At 47.5% G+C, this 26,271-nt stretch overlaps 2 protein-coding genes across 2 annotated transcripts in view; both read right to left on the bottom strand.

Annotated features, from left to right (window-relative positions):
• deptor (DEP domain containing MTOR-interacting protein) overlaps positions 1 to 3,643 on the bottom strand; it is a 20,837-nt gene extending 17,194 nt beyond the window's left edge. The window contains exons 1-2 of the mRNA XM_076040706.1: positions 3,338 to 3,643; positions 3,095 to 3,183 (exon numbers count right to left, since the gene is read on the bottom strand). Of these exons, the coding sequence (XP_075896821.1) occupies positions 3,095 to 3,180 (86 nt within the window). The 5' untranslated portion in view covers positions 3,181 to 3,183; positions 3,338 to 3,643. The remainder of the gene's footprint in view (positions 1 to 3,094; positions 3,184 to 3,337) is intronic.
• Positions 3,644 to 5,204: 1,561 nt separating this feature from the next.
• Positions 5,205 to 23,356, bottom strand: limd1a (LIM domains containing 1a). Its single transcript, XM_076040705.1, has 9 exons — positions 22,279 to 23,356; positions 21,486 to 22,083; positions 16,690 to 16,791; positions 12,166 to 12,233; positions 11,404 to 11,466; positions 10,710 to 10,840; positions 9,428 to 9,479; positions 8,095 to 8,163; positions 5,205 to 6,931 (listed from the first exon to the last, which is right to left on the bottom strand). The coding sequence occupies exons 1-9, from the start codon at positions 22,753 to 22,755 to the stop codon at positions 6,785 to 6,787; spliced, it is 1,707 nt and encodes a 568-aa protein (XP_075896820.1). The 5' UTR covers positions 22,756 to 23,356; the 3' UTR covers positions 5,205 to 6,784.
• Between the last annotated feature and the right edge of the window lie 2,915 nt (positions 23,357 to 26,271).

The raw sequence follows: 26,271 nt of genomic DNA, 5'->3' as shown, positions 1-26,271 counted from the left end.
GGGCAGTGGATCCTCTCCCTCTGAGATTAACGCGTGTCAAAAAGAAACACTTTTAGCTGAAGGCGCCAAACAAAGAGCTTAAAGTGCTGTTTTTTCCCCGGGAGACCTGAAGATGTTTTGGACATTAAATCACTCGAGGAGCTTTGCTGGCTTCCAGAGTGACAAAGATCCTGCAACGAGGACATTCATTGGAGGCCTCTCGTGCTCAAACACCGGAGTCGACGGGGATCCGCACTGACTCAAATCACACACAAGACGACAACGAAGGCGCTCTCATGTTTGTTGTGGACGACCTTGTGACCTTCAGCTTGGTTTCACAGCACCGCGGAGCAGCTGCAGCGGGAACTTTGTCTCATGCAGCGTCACAGCTGGCTAGCATCGCAGCAAACTAGCATAGCAGCTGGCTAGCATCAGAGTGGATTAGCACCGACAGCCATAACTAAAGCCTGACCCTCACTCCCTCACTCACTCACTCCCTCCCTCCATCTGCAGCGGTCTAATCTCTTTAGACTTTCATACTTTGAGGATGATTTTCATGTGAACCATGTCAAACTGTTATCCGGCGGGGCTTAGTGGCTGGAGCGGTTCTTCCCGTTCTCAGTAAGCAGGACAGTGATATTGCAGAGCTGCTGACTGCAGCAGTTAGACGACCAGGCTGGAGCCCAGAGAGACACCGACCGGCCTGTTCCTCCATCGTCAGCATCACCAGGAGGAACAATAAGGAGCCTTTTCACTGGTCACAAGATGGACGACAACAGCTGCTCCGTGTCTGACTGACTGACTGACTTACTTACTGGTCATGTCTGAACGCCGTCACCTGCTCACCGGTGATCCAGCAGCACCGACTCATGACCCAAGAGTCGACAAAAGTTGTGGTTCAGGCGGGGACGTCTCACTCCAACCCAAACACAGCAACTTCCTGCTCACAAGTCATTTTATGTCCACGAGCAGCAAAAGTTGGTCGCTCATTACGACCCGCTGGGACCAAAGGACGGAGTTGAGAGTCAAAAGACCAGAGTCCAGAGTCAAAGTCGAGAGTGAAAGTCAAAGTCAAGAATCGAGAGTCAAAGTCGAGAGCCGAGAGTCGAGAGTCAGGAGTCAAACACACACAGGGGATCATCAACCATGAAACTGTTCGATCTGAGTTTCTAGGGTGGCTCTTAAATTAACTTGATGGCTAACAGCTGCTAGCAGTTCATGCTAAAGCAGTTACTCTAAAATGAGACCTTGATCGACGCATAAAACGAAAGGTCAAAGGTCAGTTCATTTCTGATGTGTCGTCTATATCTCAGTGTTTTGTTCATGCTGATTTTTCCTCCTTTTCCTCTTCAGACATCAGCAACACCTTTAGTCCGCTGTTAGCTGCCAAAATGAGTTGGTTTTAGCTTCATGCTTTCAGGGCACGCAGCCGTTTATCAGCTGGTCGTTCTGGATGCAGGTTCAAGCTGGGAGGAACGTCTGGAGCCCAGCCAGTGGTCACAGTCCAGGACTGGATGACTGGCGGCTCTTGAGACTCTGACCTCCATCAGGACAACAGCCCATCTGACCACCAGGGGGCAGCAGTGAGTCGTCCTGACTGCAGCGACACTAGCTGCGTTACAGTTTTCCACGAAAATAAAAACGAAGCAATATTTCTAAAATTTTGACGACGTACAATTGCGATTTGCGGGTGTTCCCATTGAATGGTGTGAAGTGCATAAACCGTAATTTTTGTAATTATGAGAATTCTCGTGGGACGTAATTCTCACGGGAGAATTACGTTTGCTTTTGTTTGTTAGCTGTCAAGAATGGCTGTTATATTTGTCTCTTTGATTACTTGTAAAAAAAAAAAATCCATCTTCTCTGTCCAAACATAACGCACCATTTTCACTTGAGGTGAACTGGTCACGTGACCCTGCATGTCAAGTCCGATGACACGTAAATGAGAAAAAAAGTGCTCATCAAGCTCATGAGTTCTCAATAATGATCAAAAATGACTCAACAAGGTTGGATAAAATAGAATTTTAGACGCAGCTCAACGAGCTGTGCAATTTTTCGAACAGGTCTGCGGGCTCCTCATTAAGTCTTTGGGGGCTACCTGGTGCCCCCAAGTTGGTGACCCCTGCTTTACGATATACCTCTATATCGATACGTCTGAAAAACCACTTCATGAGAGCATAAAAACAAAACTTTTATCAAAATTTGAGAGGTTTTTCCAAGTTTCGTTTTTTTCATTACCAGTTTTTTATTGAAATATTTAGGTTTAGCGCAACCCTAGGGGTAATGGAAACGCAGCTACAGAGGGAACTGAAGCTCAACTGGGAAACCCCTGGAGGAGACAACCTCCACGGCACAGCCTTCCACAGCCTTCATCCCGAACAGCAGGCCCTTAACAAACAGCTGGACCCACAAACACACACACGCAACTGACACACAACCAAACAACCAGGAAGACAGTGGAGCAGAGCAGCAACTCTGAAGACATCACGCTAGTTCGCTAGCTAGCTAAATAGCTAATTAGTTTGTTAGCAGTGCATTGCTCTGCTTCTTCACAAGCAACACAAACACACACAGCTCTGTGTTCTCCTCCCACTGGGCCTCCACTGACAGTGCCAGTCAGCCGTCTCTCTATGTACAGTAGGTCAAAGGTCAGCCACGGCAAACAAGCGAGGCCAAGGTTAGTGGTGCGTACAATAGGCTGATAGGGAGAGTGGGAGGGGCCTGACTATATAAAAGGTGAGTGGGGGTGGCGGAGATTTTATCAGTGGAGCAGGAGAATGTGTGTGTGTGTGTGTGTGTGTGTGTGTGTGTGTGTGTGTGTGTGTGTGTGTGTGTGTGTGGAGGGGGAGGGGGGGGGGGGTCCACCCACTTTCTCTCATTCAACATCCCGTTGATTGGTTGATTGAGAGACAAAAGCTGTTCAATGAGCATCGAATCGCACATGCGAATGAGGCGGGGGCGTGTTTAGGTTTGGCAACAGTGTTGTGTTGTGCTGTGTTGACTTGTATTGTGCTATGTTGTGTTTGTGTTGTATTGCAGCTGTTTCATGTTGTGTCGCGGTGCGGTTGTGTGTGTGCGCGCGGCCAGGCGGAGCCCGGGCAGCCGCCCTACCTACCTCAACTGCTCCCCGGTCACCAGCACCTCGGCCAGCCGCTCCAGCTCGGCGGCTTTCTTCTGCATGGAGCCGCCCACCCCGTCCATCTCCTGCACACACACACACACACACACACACACACACACACACACACACACACATAGGAATTCACGAGTCTTGCATATTTTTTTTCCCGTCATGCATTTGAAAGAGAGATAACACAAAGTGCACGAGGGAGGAGACGCGCGCTAGATCTCTGCTTACACTTCCGACGGCTTCGCAGTCCGGAGGAATATGAAGAGGAGATGATGAAGATGAAGAGTCGTCCCAGTCAAATAGTCCCTCAGTCCTTCGCGGCTCGGGGCGGATGTTTATTCCATCTCTGGGATCATCATCAGCAGCAGCAGCTGCTGCTGCGACACTTGAAGTCGCTCTGCTCCGCTGCGCTACGCTGCGCTACGAGAACCTCACACGCGCGCACAAGCACGCACGGGTGTGCGCATCGTGGCCCCGCGTTACCAAAAACAAAACAAAACTGCTGAATGCGTCGATGTGCAGCGGCCGTGCAGCTTTGACTCGGACCAGCACCGCGGCGACGCACGTTTTTGTCCCCACCCCCCACAGCCAGCCAGCCAAGCCCCGCGCTGATTGGCCGGATCGGAGCCTCGTCACTGGGGGAGTTGACCGGAGGGGGGCGGGGTTAGCTGTGGCACGCGGGTGCGCTCGATTCGCTCGCCACTTCGTCCCGGGCGGAGGCGGACGAGGGCGGGAGAGACGCTGTTCGGTCTCGGTCTCAGTTTGGACCGTTGGTGCGTTTACTTGCGACCACGGTATAACGTGAATATTAACACGTAAAATCGTGAAATTTTCACGCTATATAACATGATACCAAGCCCTGTTTTTTGTTTTTGGTTTTTTTCCAGTGTGGCAGCAATGCGCTTCCGTCAAACACGGTTCATGAACTCACTTAGAAATGAATCTAGTTCAAGTTGTTCACACCAAACACGCTGAACACATTTGACAAACAGGTTTTCGAGGTGTGGCGCAAGTGCAGCCACTGACCTTTGGAACGTTTAATCATCCTGAATCTCTGGACGGAAGACATGAACATCTGGTCATAGATCACTTTTATGGTGCACTCTTCATTCTAGACGAGCAAAGTACGCAAGAAAATGTGTCAACAGACCACCAACAGCCAAATCCTGGAGAATTGCTGCTCTAGTCCAGATTAGAAACCTGGATTATCGCTTCATCTCGGCCCGCAATAGACTGTTCGAGGATTTAAAGTCAATATTATATGATCTATTGAGCCAAATACTCTTTCATACATTCCAGGAGAGGGAAAGTCCACAGAGACCTTTTTGTTTTGTTTTGTTTTTATCTTAAGCACTGTTATCATCCAGCAGTGAAATGGATCTCAGTGTGCGGGTGGTCTTATTGTGACTTTATCATTACTGGATTTTCATGCAATGCATGAGGGTGACCAGGAAGCATGAAGTCACCCAGCTGCTCATTGGATTCACTACGCTGTGCGTGAGGTTCTAACACACAGCGTTTAGTAACACAAACCAACGGTGCATTTGTGTGCAGCCTACAGTAGAGGATGACTGTGGAGAAGGGCTCCCCCTGGTGGACAGATACATAACAGCACGACGGCGCTGGAACACAATAAAGCGCCCTCTGCTGGGGGCCAGGTGTGTAACTACTGTAGATGTGAAGAAAAGCACAGCGAGATTGCGTAACAAAATATCAAACTGCCTCCAGTGATGGAAGGCCGACATTTAAACTATCAGGGTGAATGTGGAATTAGCTCGGTCTCGGGTGCCTTCAAGCCCATTTTTCCACATCGACCCAGTCAGTCAGAGCTCCAAGTTACCTTCCCGAAGATGTATAAAGTGCATGTGTGAATTATGAATGAGAAAATAAAAATTTGTATTACTGAAAGTTACTGAAAATCAATGGGCACAGATTATTTTCAAAATCTAGAGACTATTATTATGATTATAAGGTGTATTGATTGGAGCATCACCTAGATATGCATGAGTGAACAATAAATGATGTCACCCCAGTACTAAAACAATTAACTGAGACAGACCATAATACTCTGCTGCAATACTGAATAGAACCTTTAGTTTACCGCGATGCTTTACTAAATATTTTCCTGACAGTGATCATAATTGGCTATTTTATTTTAATTTGTTGCACCTACACAGTTCTATTGGCTGAGGACCTAAAATAAATTTTAGAGCAACTTAAACCCAAAACATAAAAAAAAACATACTGGCTGCAAAACAATCGGCGTTTGAGCTGAAGATTTCTGGGATTCTTGTGAAGAGGCACAGGATCGCCACCAGGGGGCTGAAGAGCCTCAGGTCTGGCATGAAGGCAAAGAGCTGCTTTGGAGGGGGCGGAGGAGGAGGGGGGGCGGGGGGGATCTCAGTAGTTACCGAGAGGAGTGATGATGAGTGAATGATGACCATTGGAAGAGAAACATAAAATAAATGAGTCTGCCTTGGTGGGTTTTTCTTTTCTTTTCCCAGTATATTTCAACTACATACATCAGCATTCTAACATCAATCATCTCTTCATATGCGTACAGAGACCTCATCAATCTAGCTCTAGTGTTTACATTGTCACTGCATATGTTAAATAACACAGAGACTAATGACAGAGGACAGTGTAGCCCTGTTATCGGACAGAAAACTACAACAAAGGACAAGAAATCTCAAAGATTAGGCACTGAACACACACACACACACACACACACACACACACACACACACACACACACACACAGATATACAAAAGCACTGCGACCTGGAGAACGATGACACTCTTTCTAACAAGGTCATTGTGTCATTCAAATTATTACCTGTTCTAATTTATTGCATAGCAGAAATTGCATACACAGATATGTAGATATTTGCTCTGGGTCACGACTGCCGCACCAGTCACTGTCCTGCTCAGAGCCGCTTCACACTTGATTTCTAGATATGTTTCGGTAAAGGTAACAACCTTAAATGTTCTAAAACAACAACAACAAAAACAACAACAAACAAACAGATGTTTACATTGGCAACGCATCTGATAGACATATTGAAGGGAAATATGCCTGGAAACACTTGGAAACAGTGTTAGCGCACAGCCTGAGGGACACAGTGTGGGGCCCCTGCTGCTGTGTCAATACTTCATCCTCTTAAAGGCATCATGGAAAATTCATTGACAGACGTCCGGAGAAGCTCAACACACTTGCCCTTGGCATGATGTCACACATCAATCAATCCCAGTGTGTGAAATACCTGTCAATATTCTGGGAGAAGGGTTCTGCTTAGCAAAAAAAGAAAATGTAAATAATAGTTTTTAAAAAATGAAGACCGGATCTTAAAGGCATTTTAGTGACAAATAGTGCTATCTATCCATATATATATATATATATATATATATATATATATATATATGGTATATATATATATACACACATATATATATATATATAGTTATAACTTTTTGAAAAAATATGAGACCCCCATAGAATTTTGCTTTGAGGCTTTCACAGGGTCTCCCCCCTTGGAACCCACCTGTATTTCACACACTGATCAATCCTCTACAACAAGAATTGCTTAAATTTTCCACTGCTCGGCGCTCGGTCGCTTCCTTGGCAGTCCCTCCGTCCGACCACCAGGGGTCTCCCTCCCTCCAGCTGCGCCGCCGTCAGTAGGAGGTGGAGGAGGAGGCGCTGGAGGAGGATGAGGAGGAGCCGTTCTCCAGGCTCTTAAGGTGGCAGCGGTGGCAGAGCAGGCGGCCGTGCAGAGGGTAGCAGCGGTGGCCCTCCTCGTCGTTCAGCTCCACCTGGCACTCCTGCAGCCACAAACACAGGTAGTAACGGATCACACTGGGTCTCCCTCCACAGACACATCGGGGCTAATGGGTCTGATGGATGCCCTCCATTAGCCTCGTTTCCAACCAATGAGAAGAAGGGCGGCTATGAAAATGATGAACACCTCCTCCTTTGTAGGCAAACGAGAGCCGTGGAGCCAGCGGCCCCCAAACCCTGGGCCGCGGACCAGTACCGGGCCGCACCAAAAGAATCAATAAGTTAATTACTTCCGTTTTAACTATTATCTGAGTCTGAGCGATGTTTTATTTTGAAAAGTTACCGGATTCTCTCCGTGGCATCCGTCTAATGGCTCAACTCTTGACGCATGTCAAGGCTCTTGTTATTATATTTAGAAAATACAATTTTGCCAGTCCCTGTCTGACATTAAACCAGTCCGTGGGGCAAAAAACGTTGGGGGGCCGCTGCCGTGGGCAGTCCAGAAAAAAATGATAATCAAACACCACCTGGTGGTCAGGGACATATTTATCTGGGTTTTTTGGGGTTCAGACATCGAGGGAGAAATGTGTTCACAAAGACTCAACTCTCCCGCTGAGGTGCCGCTTGGTCAACTAATGGTGAGATTAACACAAATCCACCAGGAGGACGCAGAGACCTTTCCTGTTAGCTGCTCCTTTACTGTAAATGGATAATATTCAGGACTTTTTCTGGACTCAATAGCAAATATTACACTCATGGTTGATAAAACCTTGCCGACTCCTGCACAACTGACTGCATTTAGCACATCTGCTCTTGTTTGTTTGTTGTATATAGATTGACTTGAATGTTTCTGGTAATGACTGTAATTACAGTATAGTTTCCATCTATTCTATTAAGTGGCAGAACAGCCGCTTCAGTCAGCCTGGGCAAAAAAAGTCAGCAAGAGAGAGTGAGATGATGATGATGCTGATGCTGATGATGATGATGATGATGATGATGATGATGGTGATGGTGATGGTGATGAAGTGTTTCCTCCCTCCTGGTCCTGGACAACATACTATTACCAAGCAAGGCTGTAATTAACCCACAGTCTTAATGGGCCACTGGGGGGCGCCTGGCTGCCAGAGTCTCAAACCTGCTTGATTATGGGGTGGAGGGAGGCGTGTGTGTGTGTGTGTGTGTGTGTGTGTGTGTTAGGGTGGGTTACCTGGCAGTGGTAGCACTCCACGTGGTAGTCTCTGTCCATGGACACCACCCGGATGGTCTCGTCAGAGCCCTGGAGGGGTGGAGACAAGACATACACACACACACACACACACACACTGTGAGTTTTAGTGTAGCTGCTAGCATTCCATAGCCTCCCTTAGCGTTGATGCTAAGCTAGTAGAAGGTGATAAGCTAACAGGAGGGGGAGTCTGTCTGCAGATATGAACCTCTGACAGGAAGTGCAGCTGTCTGGAAAGACACACACACACACACACACACACACACACACACACACACACACACACACACACACACACACACACACACACACACACACACACACACACACACTAATGGACTGGAGTCAGTCCAAGACATCCGGAGGTCACAGCAGACAATACAACAGGTAATCAATACTGCTCCATACTTAGAAACGCCAAACTGGACCATTTCAGTGAAGAACAATTCCAATTATTATCTGATAGTGCAACAACATCTCTGAGATGGGACACAGGTCAATACTAAAATAGTTCCTCTCGTACTTGTTGTTTGCTGCAGAAACACTCAGAGCGCCAAGGCTCCACTATATTGTCTATATGTCCCACCAATCACACACACAGCTAGTCTTGTAGTGGCCCCTCTCAGCCAATCACAGCAGACTTCCTGGACCTCAGAGTGTTTACGGCCTCCTTTCCGCAGCGGGAGCTGCTCCTTTTTTTAGTCGCCTTCTCCGGTTGCAGCAGCAGCATCGGCCTGACAGGAAACGCCCCTCCGCATCCGTACGAACAGCCTGGTGGGATACAAACCCTGTGCGCCCCGCCCCCTTACCCCATCCCTGGCCTCAACCCCCGACCCCCCAGTCCACTACAGGCGACCTCTCCTCTAAATACCAGGAGAGCAGCAGCAACCTTTCATCCAATACACACACACACACACACACACACACACACACACACACACACACACACACACACACACACACACACACACAGTATTCTGACCTCTATTAATATGGAAAACTGTGAGAGTTGCAGGGGTTTTTAAATAGCGCGGAGCTCCAGAGTTGGCTGCCTGGCTGCCACCCTCTCACTCACACACACACACAAGTGTATATTGTGTTTCATATGATGATGTGTGAATAAATTAATCATTAAAATAGAAAGGTCTAACTGTCTAAATGGACATCATCTGGAAACTTTGTGACAATATAAAATGACAAAACAATCATCATTCAGCAGATAACTTTAAAAAAGTATTAGTTTCAGTATCATGATATAAAATGACAAAGCTGTTGTGGTGACATTGTGTCAAGACCAGGGTGAACATCAGCTCACCTCTGAGGGCAGGATGGGCTGGTTGCAGGCTGCACATTTGGGGGCCAGGACTCTGAAAAGCAAACAAAAAAAAGCAGCGTGAATGACCGAGTTTACAAGGTTCCATTGGCATGAAGTGGAACAGAAAATGCACACGTGTCAATGTCTTCGGTTCGTCATCAGTATCACCAGCAGTTACATCATCATCTGAGCATCGTAAACGGCTCCACTGAGCTTCAGTGAAGTGAACTGAAGTGAACTGAAGGAGTCTTTCCGACATCAACAACCAGCCTCGGTGGCCTCTGACTCCATCTCCCAGACTACAGTGAGCAGGACGGCCAACAACAGCCTGAGGGTGGCGCTGCTCCGTTGTTGACCAGTGGATGTGGACCTGTGAGCTCCTCTCATCTGTTTCTCTACACTGATGGAAACATCCTGAATAAACTGCTGGGTTTGACTGCACATGTGCTGGCTCTCGCCACACACACACACACACACACACACACACACACACACACACACACACACACACACACACACACACACACACACACACACACACACACACTGAGGGAAGTGATGTGCACACACATGTCTGCCACCTGGCAATAACAAAGAGCCTCTCATGGCCACGCTGGGTCCTAAAGCCAGACACACAGCCAATCAAGTTCTTCTGATTGAATCATCATCAGGAAGTAGCAGGAGCGTCTGTCTGTCTGTCTGTCTGTCTGTCTGTCAACAGCTGTTTGTCCCAAAGAGAAAAGTGCTGATTCTCCTGAAGGTGTAGGTCATCTAATATGAAACTGACAATGTGTATGTATTTGGAGATTTGCTCATGCTCCACTTAGCCCTTAAAGAGGGCATCAGGCTGCCCTTTGACCCCTGACCTCACCCTGCCCCACCCCCATGGCATCCCCTCCTCCTGGTCTGAAGTGCTTCTGATGTGTTTCACTCGAGGTGGCAGCGAGCGGCTGAATCAGGCCCTGCCACATGGGGGCGCCCCCACGAGTAACACCAGACCAGTAACACCAGACCAGTAGCAGCAGACCGGTAACACCAGACCAGTGGCAGCAGACCAGTAACACCAGACCAGTAACACCAGACCAGTAACACCAGACCAGTAGCAGCAGACCAGTAGCAGCAGACCGGTAACACCAGACCAGTGGCAGCAGACAAGTAGCAGTAGACCAGACCAGACAACAAATATCTTGTTTTTTTCCTTTCTTACTCTATAAATATTTTTAGAGCAGCCCAAGGAGGAGGGGCCTCAGCGGGCAAGGGAGGTGGGGCCTCAGCGACAGACCTGTGGTAGTCCCGGAGGCAGTAGATATTGTTCTGGGTGTCCACGGTGAAGGGAACGCCGTCCAGGCTCTCACTGCAGACCACGCAGCGAAAGCAGCCGGGATGGTAGGACTTGCCCAGAGCCTGCAGGATCTGAGGAATGGAGAGGAGTCAGTCGGTCAGTCAGTCTGTCACTCTGTCTGATGCATTAGTAGGAGTGAACGGATGGACAAACAAAAATGAATCCACCTCACTGAGAGCTGAAAAAACATATCATATTTGTTTTTATCTCCAAAGTTTAAAGGATTTTATCACTTTTTTTTTTGATCGTGAAGGGACTAGAAGACGACAACCACGGAACAAAAACTGGAAAAAGTGCAACAGAGATGAGGGAAAGACGGTGTTAAAATGACCGAACAATGAAACCTCATTTTCAACCGCTGGATTGGAAAAGTCTTTTTGCAGATGCCCGGAATTCTGCCTCTTTATGAGGGTGATGACGAGAGGCATCCACTGATGTGTGTGTGTGTGTGTGTCTCAACCTTTTCCTGCTACACACACTCAGTGCTTCCCTCTGAGTCGTTATCCAGATGTTCCAGAGCACGTTGACTGCTGCAGCAATTTAAAGATGAACCACCAGTCTCTCTCTCTCTCTCTCTCGCTCTCTCTCTCACACACACACACACACAAATAGAGTGGCAGTGACACACACTCACCATGTCCATGATCAGGTGGCCGCACGCATTGCACTTGTCAGCAGACTGCTGGAAGCCGGAGTACTGCAGCAGACAGACAGAGGGAACATACAGACTAATTCGTTTGGAGATGCTTTTAATACACCGCACTAACATATTCTGGTCTTGCTGCACCTCATTGTCGTTATTCTTAAATGAAAGCACTTATGACACCTGTAAAGTGCTGTAAAAAATAATATAATGTGGTAGCAGAGCAGACATGATGACCTGCGGCGCCTCGTCAAATTTAATTCAGTATATAAAACCGGACTTTAACTAACAGTTGGAAAGGTAATTAGATGAGCATTGACACAGACTGTGGTCACTTCTGACTGCCGCTGTCACTGAATGACGAGTTGGAAAAACACACGTGCAGGAAAGGAAAAAAAGGGGTTTTGCACTCAGCATTGCATCTGTCTAGTGCACTGCTATTAAAAATATTGAGCACAGCAGCGTCTCTGCTGGCTGGCCGACCCTCTCCGCTGCACGAGATCCTATCGAAACAGGCCACGAGGTCAAAGACTCATTGAGCACACGGAGGATTAAAAGTTAATAACTTGTCGTGGAGATCATGCAGCTCGTGGTGAAGGCTTGCAAGGAGGGGGGAGAAAAAGTAAAAGGAGTTGCAACCAAGAGGAGAAGAAGCAGCTGAGGCAGTTACACAGCTCAAGAGTCCAAATCTGGACCACTTGTCTTCTTCCCTTTTGCATGTTTCTGATGTGTGTTAGCTTGTGTGTTACTCACCAGGAAGTCCTCCTCACAGAACACCTTCCCTCCCACATAGTAGAAGGCCTTCCCTCGCAGCCTGCGACCTGCACACACAAACGCAAGAAGGAAGAGTCCATTGTTAATGTCACCACACTGGATTGACCTTCTGAAAAGGGAACAAAAAAAAAAAAACATCAGTCTTTTTATATCATGGAGTCACAACAAGAAGGTCGAAGGCGACACGAAGTGAGAGAAACTGCGAGACGAGCCTCGTTCTCGGACAGTTACAGCCCAATTGCACCGAGATCGGGGTGATTAATTAAACACTCATTTCCAAGGTAATGGACCCTCATGCAATATTCATCTCATCCTGCTGAATCCAAGGCGGATGAATCAAGCGAGTGATTTATGGCGCACCGGGGTCTTCAGAGAACATTTCTTTAGGACTTGAGAGTCGACGTCGTTGGGATGAGGAGCCCAGAACGCACTCGCATGAAACACTCTGAGACAGAAAAATCAGTCAGATTAAACCCTGGCCAGCAGTTGGTGTGTTAGTGTGGGAGGGGCTTGACTGGTGTGTTTAGGTGTCTCTCTCTTACACACACACACTGGTGCACTCTGCCTCACACACAACATCTCCCTGTGTTTCCCTCTCGGCCTGCTGCACACTGCGGCTATTCCTGCACAGGTCCCACAGGAAGAGGGAGCATTCCTCACATTTTTCCAGGAGGGAAGGTGAAGGAGGGGGCAGTGGGGTTAAGGGGGGGGGGGGGGGGGGGCTGAACAGAAACTGTCTTTATCTGCTCTCTTCACCTGACTGCTTCAATGATCAGACCATAGGAGGGCTGTTGATAATAATAATTACAACATGTAAAAAAGAGGGCATTATTTATTTATTTATTTATTTTTAATGAAAGTTCTTGCCGCCATGCCGCCTCGTTATATAAATGTATACTTTTCATCCTGGACTGACAAATTTCACTTGACTTGGTTATCAAAAACACTTTACAGGGAAATATTTGGCCCTCTGTTTACAGTCTCCCATACAAAAATCTTTGGTCTTCCTCATAACACAGACGCTTTGTTGCATCTTCCGCCGGACTGGAATGGGACATCACAAACAAGCAGTTCCAGAGGAGAGAAGGAAGGATGAAGGAGCGATAAAGGAGGAGAGAAGGAGCGATGAAGGAGGAGAGAAGGAGCGATGAAGGAGGAGAGAAGGAAGGATGAAGGAGGGAAGATAGAGGGAAGGCAAAGGTGGAAAGAAGGAGAAGGAATGAAGGAGGACGAGAAATGAAGGAGGGATGAAGGAGGGAAGAGGCCCTGGGCTCTGCTCAGAGATAAAGGCTTAATTAGAGTCAGGAGGAGTCGGGCTGAATATTTGAAAATCAAGCAGAACGAATGGCGACGGTTTTGCACTTTCATCAAAATGTAAAACACCTGCGGGACGGAGACAAACACAAGGGCCTTCTTTCTCTTTCTCTCTCTCTCTCTCTCAATTTATAACCTCCGAGGAGTTCCTTTGTGTGGTTCCATTCAGAAAATCACAGACTCACAGTGACCCTGCAGTGACTTCCTAATGGAAGCCCAACTCGCTGGGCTCTATTCTGAGAGAGATTAGCCCAGCGAGGCGTCGCAGCAAAAGCCTGCCGTGTCTTTGGTTTGAGGAGCGTTTAGGTGAGAAAAGTCACCTCAGGTAGCTTTGGATGTGTCTCACTTCACTGTGAGCTGCACCCGGAGTGTCTGGGTTACACCCTGACAATCCACTGAGCAGGTTGTGAAAACACTGGAGGATTGAGGACCAATCAAACGCCTGTTTGTCTTCTCCAAAAACTCTGCTGACGGCTGTGATGCAGCAGGAGATCGCAGTCTTCTCACACTGGCCCGCTGTAAAGTCCAATCACACACGACGGGGGCCACCGTGTGTCACCTCGTCATCATCTCCATGAACGAGAGATTCGTTTAAGAGGAACAAATGGGAGGGAAGATGAGAAGACGAGGGAAACGTGTGTTTTTCTCTCTTCCGACACTCTTTGCTGATAAAGATTCCGGTTGGAGTGGAAGGTTTATTTCAAATTGCAAATCCGCACCCCGACTGCTTCTGACCGAGGCCTCATCATTCTGAGCAAACCACACACACACACACACACACACACACACACACACACACACACACACACACACACACACACACACACACACACACACACACACACACACACACACACACACACACACACACACACACACACAGTTGCGGGCAGCTTGTTATGCAACACTGTGAACTCTGGAGGAAGGTGAGCGAGGATCCCTGAAAGACAGCAGCAGATGTGACCGCATCACCACATGCACTCCGTGGATCCTTCCGCCAGTGCGCTTGCTACGTGTCATGCTGCACCAGGGGCATCAAACTCAAACACGCAGTCGGGGGCCAAAATGTCAAACTTGGATAAAGTCGCCAAAGCCAACATTGATATTCATTGGAAAGAAATCTTCCTCCAGATAGAACAGTGGACCTTTTCACATGGACCCAAAGGAGTTTTGCTTCAGCCTGAACTAGCACTGCTAACTACTAGACGATAAATAACTTGACATTGCACACATTCAAATGTCGAATTTCAAATTTAAAAAAAAAAAATCATCAAAATAAATAAAATGTAAATAAAAATTGTATGCCTTTTTCATTTGCAGCCTTCTTAACTAAATTTCAACAGTCCGCCTTTTCCATGGGCTGATCAGACATTTAAAAATAAAATAACAACAACAACCCAATAAAGTCCTAATAGTATCCTTCAATGAACTTCTTGTCCTGATTGACGCACCAAAGTACATAGCAGAGCGCTTTGGGATTTGCAGTATTAATAGTACATGTGCTGTATAATAGCAGCAGGCCAGCAGCTCCAGGAGTGATTTCATATTGGCTTTGCCAGCCAGAGTTTGACACCTATGCACTACACTCACAATCGCATTATCTATTTCTTCATTTATCTGCTTATCTATGTATTTGAATATTTCCACCAGCCCAGAGACCAGCGGCTGCAGCTGGACTCTCTAGCGGGGCCTCACCCACCCACCCTGCCTGCCTGCATTCCTCCCCAGCTGGGATGCTTTTCTCTCTGGGGTGGGGTGGGGGGTGGGGGGTGAGCCCCCACATGGAGAGAGCTATGAGAGGTATGTGGCGTTTAAAGGCCCCCCCTCCAACCCCAACATCACCACCACCACCACCACCAAACATCGGCTTCATTTTGAGCAGCAATATATCTCCGCCTTTTCATCTTTGTTCTCACACACAAACACGCGCGCACGCACACACGCACACACGCACACGCAGACGAACAAGCACACACAGGGCACAGAGGTTGAGGGAAGCGTATGGATGTTAATCATACATTGAGGGGGCATAACAAGCGAGGCCAAAGGTGAAAAAGAACAGTGGGAGGAAGAAGGGGTCGCGACCCCGCCACAAATACTCCACATTCCCACTGTCTGGTAATTGGGACTGGGGGCGGTTTAGTTGGCGTGAGGGCTGGGGGAGGGGCTCGGGAGAAGGGGGAGGTTGGTCCCTCGCTGCATCTCACCACTTTGGCTTTGAACTTCATGAATGAGAAGTGCAATAAATGCAGCAGCTGCAACAGATGTATTGTTGCGCATATTGCACAGCAAAGTCAGCTTCATGCATTCAGATCAATTGAAGTGTTGCTTATCCTTGTATTTCAGGCACAATATTTCTCTTAAGTCTGTTTATTTTAATGGATCTGTCTGGACAAAAGTTGTTATATAGTTGTTGTTAATATATATATTTATACTGTGTAAAGAGATAATGAAAAGGAAGGTCCATTAAAAGATATCTACAGTTTGAAATCACGATTGGATGGAATTTCTGTCCATCACACCACAACTGCTGTAAGATACAAAAAAAAAAACACAGCTATATATAATAACGAGAAGTCATGTGAAATCAAAACATCTCTTAAAAACACATTTTGAAAAATACATTTGACGTAATTGGGGTGTACGAGCTGCAACAAGCAGCCACTGGCTCAGGAGCAGCGGTGAAGCGGTGAACGCCTCTCAACGGTGATTGCACAACTTAATGACCCAGTGAGTGATGTCGCACACAAACTGTGCTGCAAGGTTTATTTCCCAGACTGACGGGTGAATTGGAGGAGAGAGGAGATGATGGTGATGATGTTGGTGGTGATGATGATTGTGTGTGTGTGTGTGTGTGTGTGTGTGTGTGTGTGTGTGTGTGTGTGTGTGTGTGTGTGTGAGAGAGAGAGGGCTGCAGGAGCGACTGACACACCCAGTCACCACACAGCAGCTGTATCAGGAAATGAACCCTCCAATCAGGTGCAATAAAACACTTATTGTTTAACACTTACTCAGATATGCACTGCATTTATTTGTGATTCACTCTTTGCACTGCACACGCCGCCATAACTGTGAAACTTTCCCCCAGTGTGGGATAAATGAAGGCATTCTGACTGTAACAGTGACTCTCTGGAGGTCACACCAGCAGTCAGTAATCAGTCAGAGAGCGAGAGGTGCGAGTGGACTTACTGCAGGCGCTGCAGGTGAAGCAGCTGTTGTGATAGAGGCTCCCCATGGCCTGGCAGGCCTGGCTGGCTCCGAACACCGCCTGCTGGCACTTCACGCACACTCCTGACACACACGACACACAACACAAGACATTTAGATGGATGACAATCAGTCAGTCAGTCAGTCAAGTTTTGAGTTTTGTCGACTGCTCCTATCTTGTTATTATTTTGTAGTTGATCTCAGCAGGTTTAGCACACATTCCGAATGTTCTAGAAGTAGTAGGAATAAAGGTTGTTTTTTTTCCCTCTTTCCTGCCACTTCTCACGAGGTGAGACGGTGAAACCACGCAGGTGTTGCAGTCATCAACACCACGACGACACGCAACTAATGAGGACGCTCACGATTGACAATGAAGTCATCAACTGACAGGAATGATCTTCGTCTATGAAACCCTGAGAGAAAATCCAGGTGATACGTGTCGAACAACTCACGGTCGAGTGCGGAGACGTCTAGTGAGAGGAGACCTCTGTGATGAAGCCAGAGCAACACAATGAAGGGCTGGGGGGAGGAGCAGGGGGAGGGGTCAGACTGTGGGGGGAAGTGTGTGTGTGTGTGTGTGTGTGGGGGGGGGGGGGGGCACAGGAAGCTGGTTAACCAGCGACATCAGCCAAAGAGGAAATATATCCCGACTTGTTTATTTGATTTGGCTCGGACACTGAGGAGTCTTTTACCGACTCCACTGATAAAAGAATGAAACAATTCCTTCCTCACACACAGTCTCTGTTCAAACACAAATGTGTCCACTGATCCGTGAAGGAGGTAAAAGAGAAACAGAGGCTTAAAACCCTTGGAGAAATATGAAAAAAACAAGACTTTCGTCTCTTGGGATTGTAGAGTTTGGAGAAGATGTGAAGCAACAGAAATTCTTTCCCATTTTGACTTTCAAAATATGTGTGGTTCTGAACAATGCCTCTGCGGTGCCTTTAATATGAAATCATACTGAGAAGTTACAGTGACCGCACAACTTCAGTGCCCGGCTCCGCATCTCTGAGAGAGAGAGAGTCTACCTCGGCCACAGGGTGGCAGCAATTGGGAGAGGGGCGTGTCCCAGCATGGTCCCGCCCATCTCTGACCTGACCCCGCCTACCTCTGTTGTGGTTCCGCCCACCTCTGCTCTGGCTCTCCTCGTAACCCGGACAAAGACACCTTTGTTTCCACTGTGGCCAAAACACACATACACACATCACGCGGCAGCCTCCTCCACAAACACACTCCAGTTATTTAATCAGGTCCTTCACAGACTGGAGGTAACACAATATGTAACCAGGTTCTAAATAAAGCAGCTTAAAGCCTCTTGCCACCATCAGAGGACAAAGAGTCAGAGGCTGCAGCAGCTGCAGCAGATGGTCTGGACTCAACACACAGTTATTGTTAGCAAGCGCCGGAATGTAGCTTTCAAGTTAGCCTTGTGACCTTTGTATAGAAGGACAACACAAGACAACATAACTCCTGACACAGACGTCAAAGACCCGGTCGTCATATTTCCTGCCTCATAAAAAGTCACATAAGGAGCCTTAATGCAGTTACGGGCCAAGTCGACTCCACCAGAAGGTTCTTCCACCACCTGACATCAACACAAAGTATGTGTGTGAATATATACAGTATATATATATATATATATATATATATATATATATATATACATACACACACATATGTACACACATATACACACACAACAGCAGTGTGATTATTTGGGGGACCTTCTGTTTACTCTGTGCAGGGGGAGGGGAAGAAAAACACACAGTCAACCCACTCCCCAAAAACACACACACACACCTTTCCTATGTGTCAAACCTCCTGATGTTTGTCCGCTGGCCAACATGCCACCGATTGAAAAGGAGAAGCTCCAGTTTGCGACGACTAGCGCCACCTCATGGCGAGAGTTTGGTTGCTGTTATTTCTGGACAGTGTTATGGGAGCCTGGTTTACATGGTCAAAAATCCAAGTGTGTCATTAAATTTAAAAAATGTGACACAACAACAATAAATAAATCCAGATACGTTTAGTATCTGCTGTACGTACACAATCACTGCACCACTGGAGGTCATAATTTGGCAGTGGAGGTGACCAAAACAAACCGGTGCAGGGTCACAGCCCTCCCGCCCCCAAACTGCTCCACCTACGCTGGACTGAGGTCAAAGGTTACAGGAAGTCCTTCTGGAGTTTCTTCCACATTGTTTTTCCTACTCAGACGATTACCACTTTTTAATGCGTTATCAATTTTCCCTTCTTTCCTGTCAGTTATTAACTGACAAAGCGTTGTTTAGTCACATATTTGAAGCCATGACAGCGCTAAAATCTGACTGTATCAGTACCTCCCTAGTTCCAGCCTCTCTGGTTGAATATTCGCTGGTGTTGCTGATCCCAAAACTGAAGTTAGCTAGTGCTACTGCCAACAAGTGGGTGACGTGTCCTCCTCTAGAGTGCACAGGCAGCTGGAGGACAAATGGAAAACCACTGTCACTTGAAACTTAAGTTGTCGTTTTTCTAAAGAAGGTTGTAAATTCTCTGCACATCCACATGGCAACAACACCACACGGGGTTTCTTAACAGACGCCACCGTCGTCATTATGAATTTCACTGGTAGACATAGGCACGCAGCTTCTTCTTCGCAAACAAATCAAAATCTGTTTGTGCACGGCAGCCGCGGCGGACGAGTTAATAGGAAGGTTTCCAGGCTGAAGGCAGCTGGGACAAATTAATCCTCCATCCCAACGCGCTAAAATGCCCTGCTGGCTGTGTAAAAAAGCCACAAGCGGGGAAAAAAAAGAAGGGAAGGGCAGGGCGGGCGAGCACTGGAGTCTCCCTCCTCGTCGTCCTCCTCCTCCTCCTCCCGTCGACTGCTCAATAAATCCTCACATCCGCTCAGACTGGGCAGCAGCCACAGGACGGTTCCCTGAGCCCTGAGTCTGACTGCTCATCCATTCAACTTCACCACAGGCACACCCCCTCCTCTCTCCTCTCTCTGAGTCCTGAGACATCATTTCTAAAATTCCTCTCTTCAGTCCTTCCAACATTCCTCACTGTTTCCCTGCTGCAGCCGATTGGCAGACGACTGGTTTTCCCAGAAGCTGAAGCTGCAGCAGCGTCAAACAGAGCATATTTAGAAGTTCACTGACTACTGGGAGCACCACTGGGAGCGCTGGGAGACCGGCCAACACTCGAGTGTCTAGAGAGAGACGACAACAGGGTGTTTCGTACTGCAATTAGGGCACAAAGCATCGCACAATTACATTTTGGAGCCCTAAACAAATGGATTATTGACCGAAATTATGTGATTTCAGATTCGTGAAGAAAATAAGATGAAATAGAGTCTTTTTATTCTGCTCTGATAGCATGACTCAGAGGATGAGCCATGGTCTGGTGGGAGCATGCATACAGAATCATGTGTGTGTGTGTGTGTGTGTGTGTGTGTGGGTGGGCTAACGTGGGAATGTTTGAGTAGGAAAAAACAGCATCTCCTCCAAACGTCACGCGCTCTACTCTGCACTTTCCCACCCGTTTGCGATCGCCTCTGCACTCGTTGCTGTTGATGAGCTCAGTGGTGACGGTGGCGTCAGCGGGAGGTCCTCCGCTGCCCACTAGGTAGTGCTCCACGTGGGCAGTGGGTGGCATTGTCACAGCTGTACCGGTGACATTTGGGCGGCAGAGTTCCCCCCAGCGAGGAGCACCTGGCCGCCATGTGACTCTGCCACAAATATCTCTCCGATTATTCCGTCTATCTTCTGCATCTGGGATACAAGTCCGTCAGCTGACTGGCTGCCTGCGAAAGCATGTGTTCCTTCTTAAAGTCCATTTCCTGCTAGCGCTGCTGCTGCTCGTCTTACTGAACTGCAAAAGTGCCGACGTGGGTTAGAAAAGAGAAGTTTGCAGGTGTTGAGGCTTTTCGCTACAAACCTGTTTTTTCCACAGCCAATAACGTTGTTCTTTATTTACCTAATTCATTTATTTTCATTATGATACAGGCATATATGTGTTTACAATGATTGCATTTTACACGATGGGACCAAATGTAAAGCTGGAGGTTGAGCTCGTTTGTCTGATCTGTGTTGTTGGGTTTTAGTTTTGTTGTTTGTCATGCATATTGTGGGTCTTTGTTTGATTTTAGTTTAGTGTTGTTTTGTTTTGGCGGTGGGAAAATGTGTGTTGTAAAGAAGTGAAAATAGAAATAAAACCTTCCGTGAGAAAAAGAAAACATGGGACCATTTTAGGGGAAACCCAGCGGATAATAAAGGGTAGAACAGCGCAGTGGGTTAAACACGTGCTCCTTGGTGACAACCTCACAGTCACAGTGTTTTATTACGCTACCCCCACACCCCACCCACCTCACTGAGGCTGCGTGTTTGTCACATACTGGCAACAATGGGTGGCATGCTCGCAAATAGAGTGACAACCGTGCAAGTTTAAATTCAAGTGCGACCACGAGTCAAAAGAGGCAACTCTTTTTCGAGGATTGTTGTAACTGAATAAAGAGCAGGCGGGAAGCTTTTAAAATAAAAACACAGTCACCAGCTGTGTTTTCTCCTTTTAGGTCCTTCTATTTCAGTCGAAACAGATTATTATGAACTGAGACAAAAAAGTAAACTGGGTGGCACCACGCAATGTTTAAGCATATGGGGGTGGGGGAACAAAGGGGGCAGCGTATGCACGAGTAAATCAACACACAACTGGATGTGTGTTCTGGGGTTAGGGTGTGCTCATGATTCCATGGCTGTGTGGGTTTCACAGCACCAGCCTGTGTCGTGTTGTCTTACCAAAGTAGTCGGCCTTGGGTTGGGAGTCCATCTCCTTCTCCAGCCGCTGGGTGAGGGCCTCCAGCTTGACCTCCACTGCTGTGGGGTCACAGGCCTGCGTGACAGGGGGCTGGCCGACTGGGCGGCCAGACTCTGGGGGACCAGAAGCGCTCTTGACGTTCCCACGAGCGGGAACTTGGGTGTGTTGTTGGCTCAGAACGCTGGAGACAGCAGACGGGCTCTGGGTTCTGGGCTGAGCCGCCTCAGCGGGTGCAGGTAGAGGTGGGGACACTGGGGCAGGACCGTGGTGGTTGGTGGAGGGCCTGGATGGCGTGTGAGGGGCTCCAGGCTGGGCAGGCTGGAGGTGGGCTACTCCAGTGGAGTTTCCCAGGGGCGTTGGGATCAGGTCCGGGCCCTCCCATCCTCTAGCGGCTGAGGTTGAGCTCCAGTTGTGCGGTGGGTTGAGGGTCTGCTGAGGAGGAGCACTGCTGCTGGTGCTGCTGGAGGAGGTGGTGGTGGTGGTGATAGAGTTGACTGGCTGAGGGTTCTTCCTCTGTTGGGGTGGACAAGGGCCCTCACAGGACGGGGCCCCTGCAGCAGTGTGGCTAGATGGGGTGTGCTGGTTTGATAGACAGACAGACAGACAGACAGATAGACAGATAGATAGACAGATAGACAGATAGATAGATAGATAGATAGATAGATAGATAGACAGACAGATAGATAGATAGATACTTTATTGATCTGTAGGAGACATTCGCCTTTACAGCAGCTTGACAAGGGAACTAGTATTATATAATAAGTATGTATTTACCTCCTTATGGTCATAACTGTGTCCGTGACCATACGGCCTGCCGGCAGCAGGTTCAACCTGGGTGGCTGGCTGGGGTTTGTGGCCGTCGAGATGCGGGTACTGACTCCCGGCCGCGGGGCCCGGCCCTGGACCCGGCACTAGGCCCGGCACCGGGCCGGACAGCAGCGGGGGCTTGGCGGCCGCCTCCCCGGGCTGCCTGCCGCTGTTGATGGGCGGTCGGTCCCGGGTGTAATGGGCGCTGTTGTGGCCGCCGCCGTTCATCCTCACGGCCTGGTGGCTCCTTGCCAACTCCTCCTGCTGCTTCTGCATGTGGATCTTGGTCATTTTGGAGGCGAAAACTTTCCTGGTCTCCTCGAAGTCCGGGTTGTTTCCCGCGTCCCTCCGCGTCCGGAACAGACCGTCCCGGGAGGCTTCGTACATGTTCAAGTCCTCGATGAATTTACTCGCCTCCAGTCCAAAATCCTCGTATTTATCCATGTTTGCAGAGCAGTCGAGTTAGGACACGATTAAATCGTTGTTAACGAGAGGAACAGCCTCAGTTATTGGTGGAAAAAATGAGTCCAAGTCGAATATTCCAGAGAACTGCTGGCTTACTCTCCGTTCTTCTTTTTCTTCTTCTTCTTCTTCTCCTTCTTTTTCTGTCTCCCCGTTATTCTCAACTTTGCTATGAAAAGTTAAACTCGCCGTCTTCCTCGATGAAAACTGCCCCGTCCTCCTCAGCTCTGGCCGGCACCTGAAGCCCTCTTGTCCCGTTCGAACAGTGTCCAGGAGCCCAGAGTCGACAGCCGGGACGACCCCAGGAAGAAGCCCCGTCCTCCCGCTTCAGTCCCGGCGGGCGGGCGGGCGGCCAGCGTTCATTCAAAACCGACACCCAAAACTTTATTCCGCCGAACTTCGCAAACAAACAACAAAGAAAGTTGTTTGTTTTGTTTTTTTTTTACCTTTTACGTGAAGCAAAAGGGGTCTGCGTTGCAAGGTGAAGTTGTTTAATTCTTTTATTGTCCAGACCTTGGTGGATTATCTCCCGGGACAGCGATCGGAGTGAGTCACGTAGCCGAACGTGGCCACTAGTCGACAGACCGACAGAAGACGGCAAGAGTTTGTTTTTAAAGGTACAGTGTTCCCTTCAAGGCACCGGCAAAAAGTTCAGTGACGATCAGAATGGTGACCGCGTAATTGGCCAAAGAACAGCACACAGGCAGATTTAATTACCGAGCCCTGAAAAACTACACAGTATTAAGTCGACTAATAAACTTAAACGCGATATTATGGATTGGGATTTAAAAGTGTTGGGATAGGTCGTGGTGCGTTTACGAAGTGCTTGATTACCTTTCCCTCAAGGTTACTTATCACTTAAAAAATAAATGAGATAACTTGGTAACTAAATCAGAATACCTTCTTAGCTTCGTCGAAACCTTTGAAATGAACTATGTAGTTTATTCATCTGGCCTGTAAAAATATTGAAGGAAATATTATTTTGAAAGTTTTCACTTTTCATCCAGGACTCCATAGGGCTGATTAATTATCTTAATAGGGTAAAAAAGAAAGAAAGAAAGAAAAAAGTCAGTCTAGACTACAGTCTCCCTCCTCCTGCTAAAGATGATGCTCTTGTAGCAGCTGCCATATGTTTGGAAAGGGACATAAGGTGTCCTTCTGCCCATTGAGGGCAGAAGGATCAAGCGGTGATGTTGTCACTAGTACTTTTAGTCCTTTCAGTGCCCTCTGTGACATCACCAAGGGCTCGCTGATGCCTGTTTTTGCACACACACACACACACACACACACTCAAAAAGTGAAGCACATGAGAGAAGTAAAAAAATTTTATTTTTTTCACAAGTTAAAAAGAACATGTGGCATCGGAAAAACAATGCCAGTTTATTCAACATATGGCGCTAGACGTACATTTCCTTCACACGCCCCGAAGAAATGCTCCATAATTGCTTGATGGGTGTGTCTGGCCTGCGGTTAAGGGAGTTATTTATAAAGTCTGAGTGCCCCTGGTTTTTAGGTGTATGACGTCACACATTCCTGTTCATGAAAAACACACACAGTCTGCGACCCCCGCTACCACTGTTACCAAGGAACAAACTAATAATACTGTTAGAACCATAACTTCAGTGGTTTCCCTTTATGGATACCTCGAGTTATCTATTTACGAACAACAATGGTTAGAATTTTCAAAATGAACATTAACATTGTCACGCATTTTAAAAAATACTCTGGCGAAAATGTTTATTCACAGCATTAGAGTCAACATCACATGAAGCGGGTAATATTTGCAATGACAAAGGATATGAGGATATTTGGTTTGCATGGAAGATTACTCCTGGAAAATGGCTTTGGCCCCAGCGTGGCAGTAATTGTTGTTGGTGTTTCTGTGAAGCTTTGTCATGGATATTTAACTGCTGTGGGCTAACAGGGTGACGGCAATCATTTTGTCACAAACAGAGGAGTGAGGGGAAAAACAACAGCAATATCACATTTCTTTTGGTATGATATCCTTACACAATCCTCTGAAAGATGTAATTAAGCTATGAATCATTTGAGAGCTTCTCAGGTCATAAAATTGTATGTTCTTGTGCACAGCACTAGATGGATCTCAGGTATAAAATGAAGAGACTATTACTATTTCTTAATATGGCTTTCAAAAAGAACTAATGAATGAACAGGGCAAGTGCGGCACTTTCACATATATGGCCAATTTTTCTGCTGGGAAGGACGTCCGCCCAATCTGCATGCACCGTGAGCTCAGCCCCAAAATATCCACAAACGACTCAATTACCAGCCTCCAGGCCAGCAGGATAATGAGCTGTGGCATTACTGTGTCCCCCTCTGGGAATCACCTCCCGGTCCACACAGGCTCCACCGGACTCGAGTGGCTGTGATTGTGCCGCTGCTACACAACAGCCGCAGCAAAGTTTCACCAGGGGGAAGAAGCGTTTTCCTCCACCTCATCGCAGACCATTTGCGTCTCCCGCGGAAGGAAAACGAAGACGGCGGTCTGACAAGAAACATTCTTACCTTTTCAAGAACCCTCACAGTTGTCATGGAAACTGAGAAGCCTCAGCCTTTGGCAAAGAAGGGGTTGGCAAAATAAACTCTATGAGGAAACCCATCGGTCAAATTTAGATTTGACTGCAAAGACGGGGCATAAGTATCTGATGGATTTTATTAGATAAGAGTGTTTCTGGGTGTCCCCAACCCATCTGAAATTACAAAAAAATGTTTGTCTAGTGTAAGTGAGTTTATTGCTAGAGACAATAAAGTTCAGATTTGTTCATTAGATTGTGTTACTTGAGCTGCAGCTGGATCACGACAAGATGAGGAGCAGAAATGGGGTCAGGTACGTGCACACACACACACACACACACACACACACACACACACACCACCTTCCGTTATCCTGATTCTAATTTTATAAGGTCAATAAAATAGGACAACACGACACATGTATCTTCATCTTGCGCTCACAAGGCCACTTCTGTTTTTTTGCCACAGCGATGTAAGTTCGAGGTCAAATTCGCAGAAGTGGGGAGAATTCGGAGAAAACTCAACAGACTTTTTCTCATTGCGCCGCTGCGCCGATTCCTGGTGTCTTTTCCTGTTATTCTGTCTCCCCTTCCTGTCACCTGATGGCCAGAGATAGAGCTCAGGAACGTGGAGAGAGGTCACAGGGGTCAGTGAGGGAAGGTCCGTTCGGTCGACTGTCGGCATATTTTCACCCCATTAGACCTCCATAAACAAGCAACAACGAACAGATGGCGCATGACTACCAGTCATAAGCTGAGAATGTCTTTGTTTCTGTTGTTTTTTTTTTTTAGAAGAACTTCCTCAAACAGAAGCTGACTGATGATTTGATAATTTGACACGTTGAGCTCTCAGCTGCTTCTTGTCCACTGAAGCAGAACCAGAACCAGAACCAGAACCAGAACATGGACAAAATATGGTGTTTCTGAGAACAAAGATCAGATGAGAGCTTCGTCAGCAGGACTC

This window comes from Nelusetta ayraudi, unplaced genomic scaffold (genome assembly GCF_046127955.1).
Source record: "Nelusetta ayraudi isolate G7.1 ecotype Tasmania unplaced genomic scaffold, CSIRO-AGI_Nayr_v1 ptg000063l, whole genome shotgun sequence".
Taxonomy (NCBI): Eukaryota; Metazoa; Chordata; class Actinopteri; order Tetraodontiformes; family Monacanthidae; genus Nelusetta; species Nelusetta ayraudi.
This window is presented reverse-complemented; position numbering and strand designations above follow the sequence as displayed.

Excerpts from the sequence above, each read along its gene's own strand:
- limd1a (XM_076040705.1), bottom strand. The coding sequence starts at position 22,755 with ATGGATAAATACGAGGATTTTGGACTGGAGGCGAGTAAATTCATCGAG. Across the intron at positions 22,084-22,278 it reads ACAGTTATGACCATAAGGAG|CACACCCCATCTAGCCACAC; the intron begins GTAAATACATAC and ends CTATCAAACCAG. Across the intron at positions 6,932-8,094 it reads TGGAGTGCTACCACTGCCAG|GAGTGCCAGGTGGAGCTGAA; the intron begins GTAACCCACCCT and ends TTGTGGCTGCAG.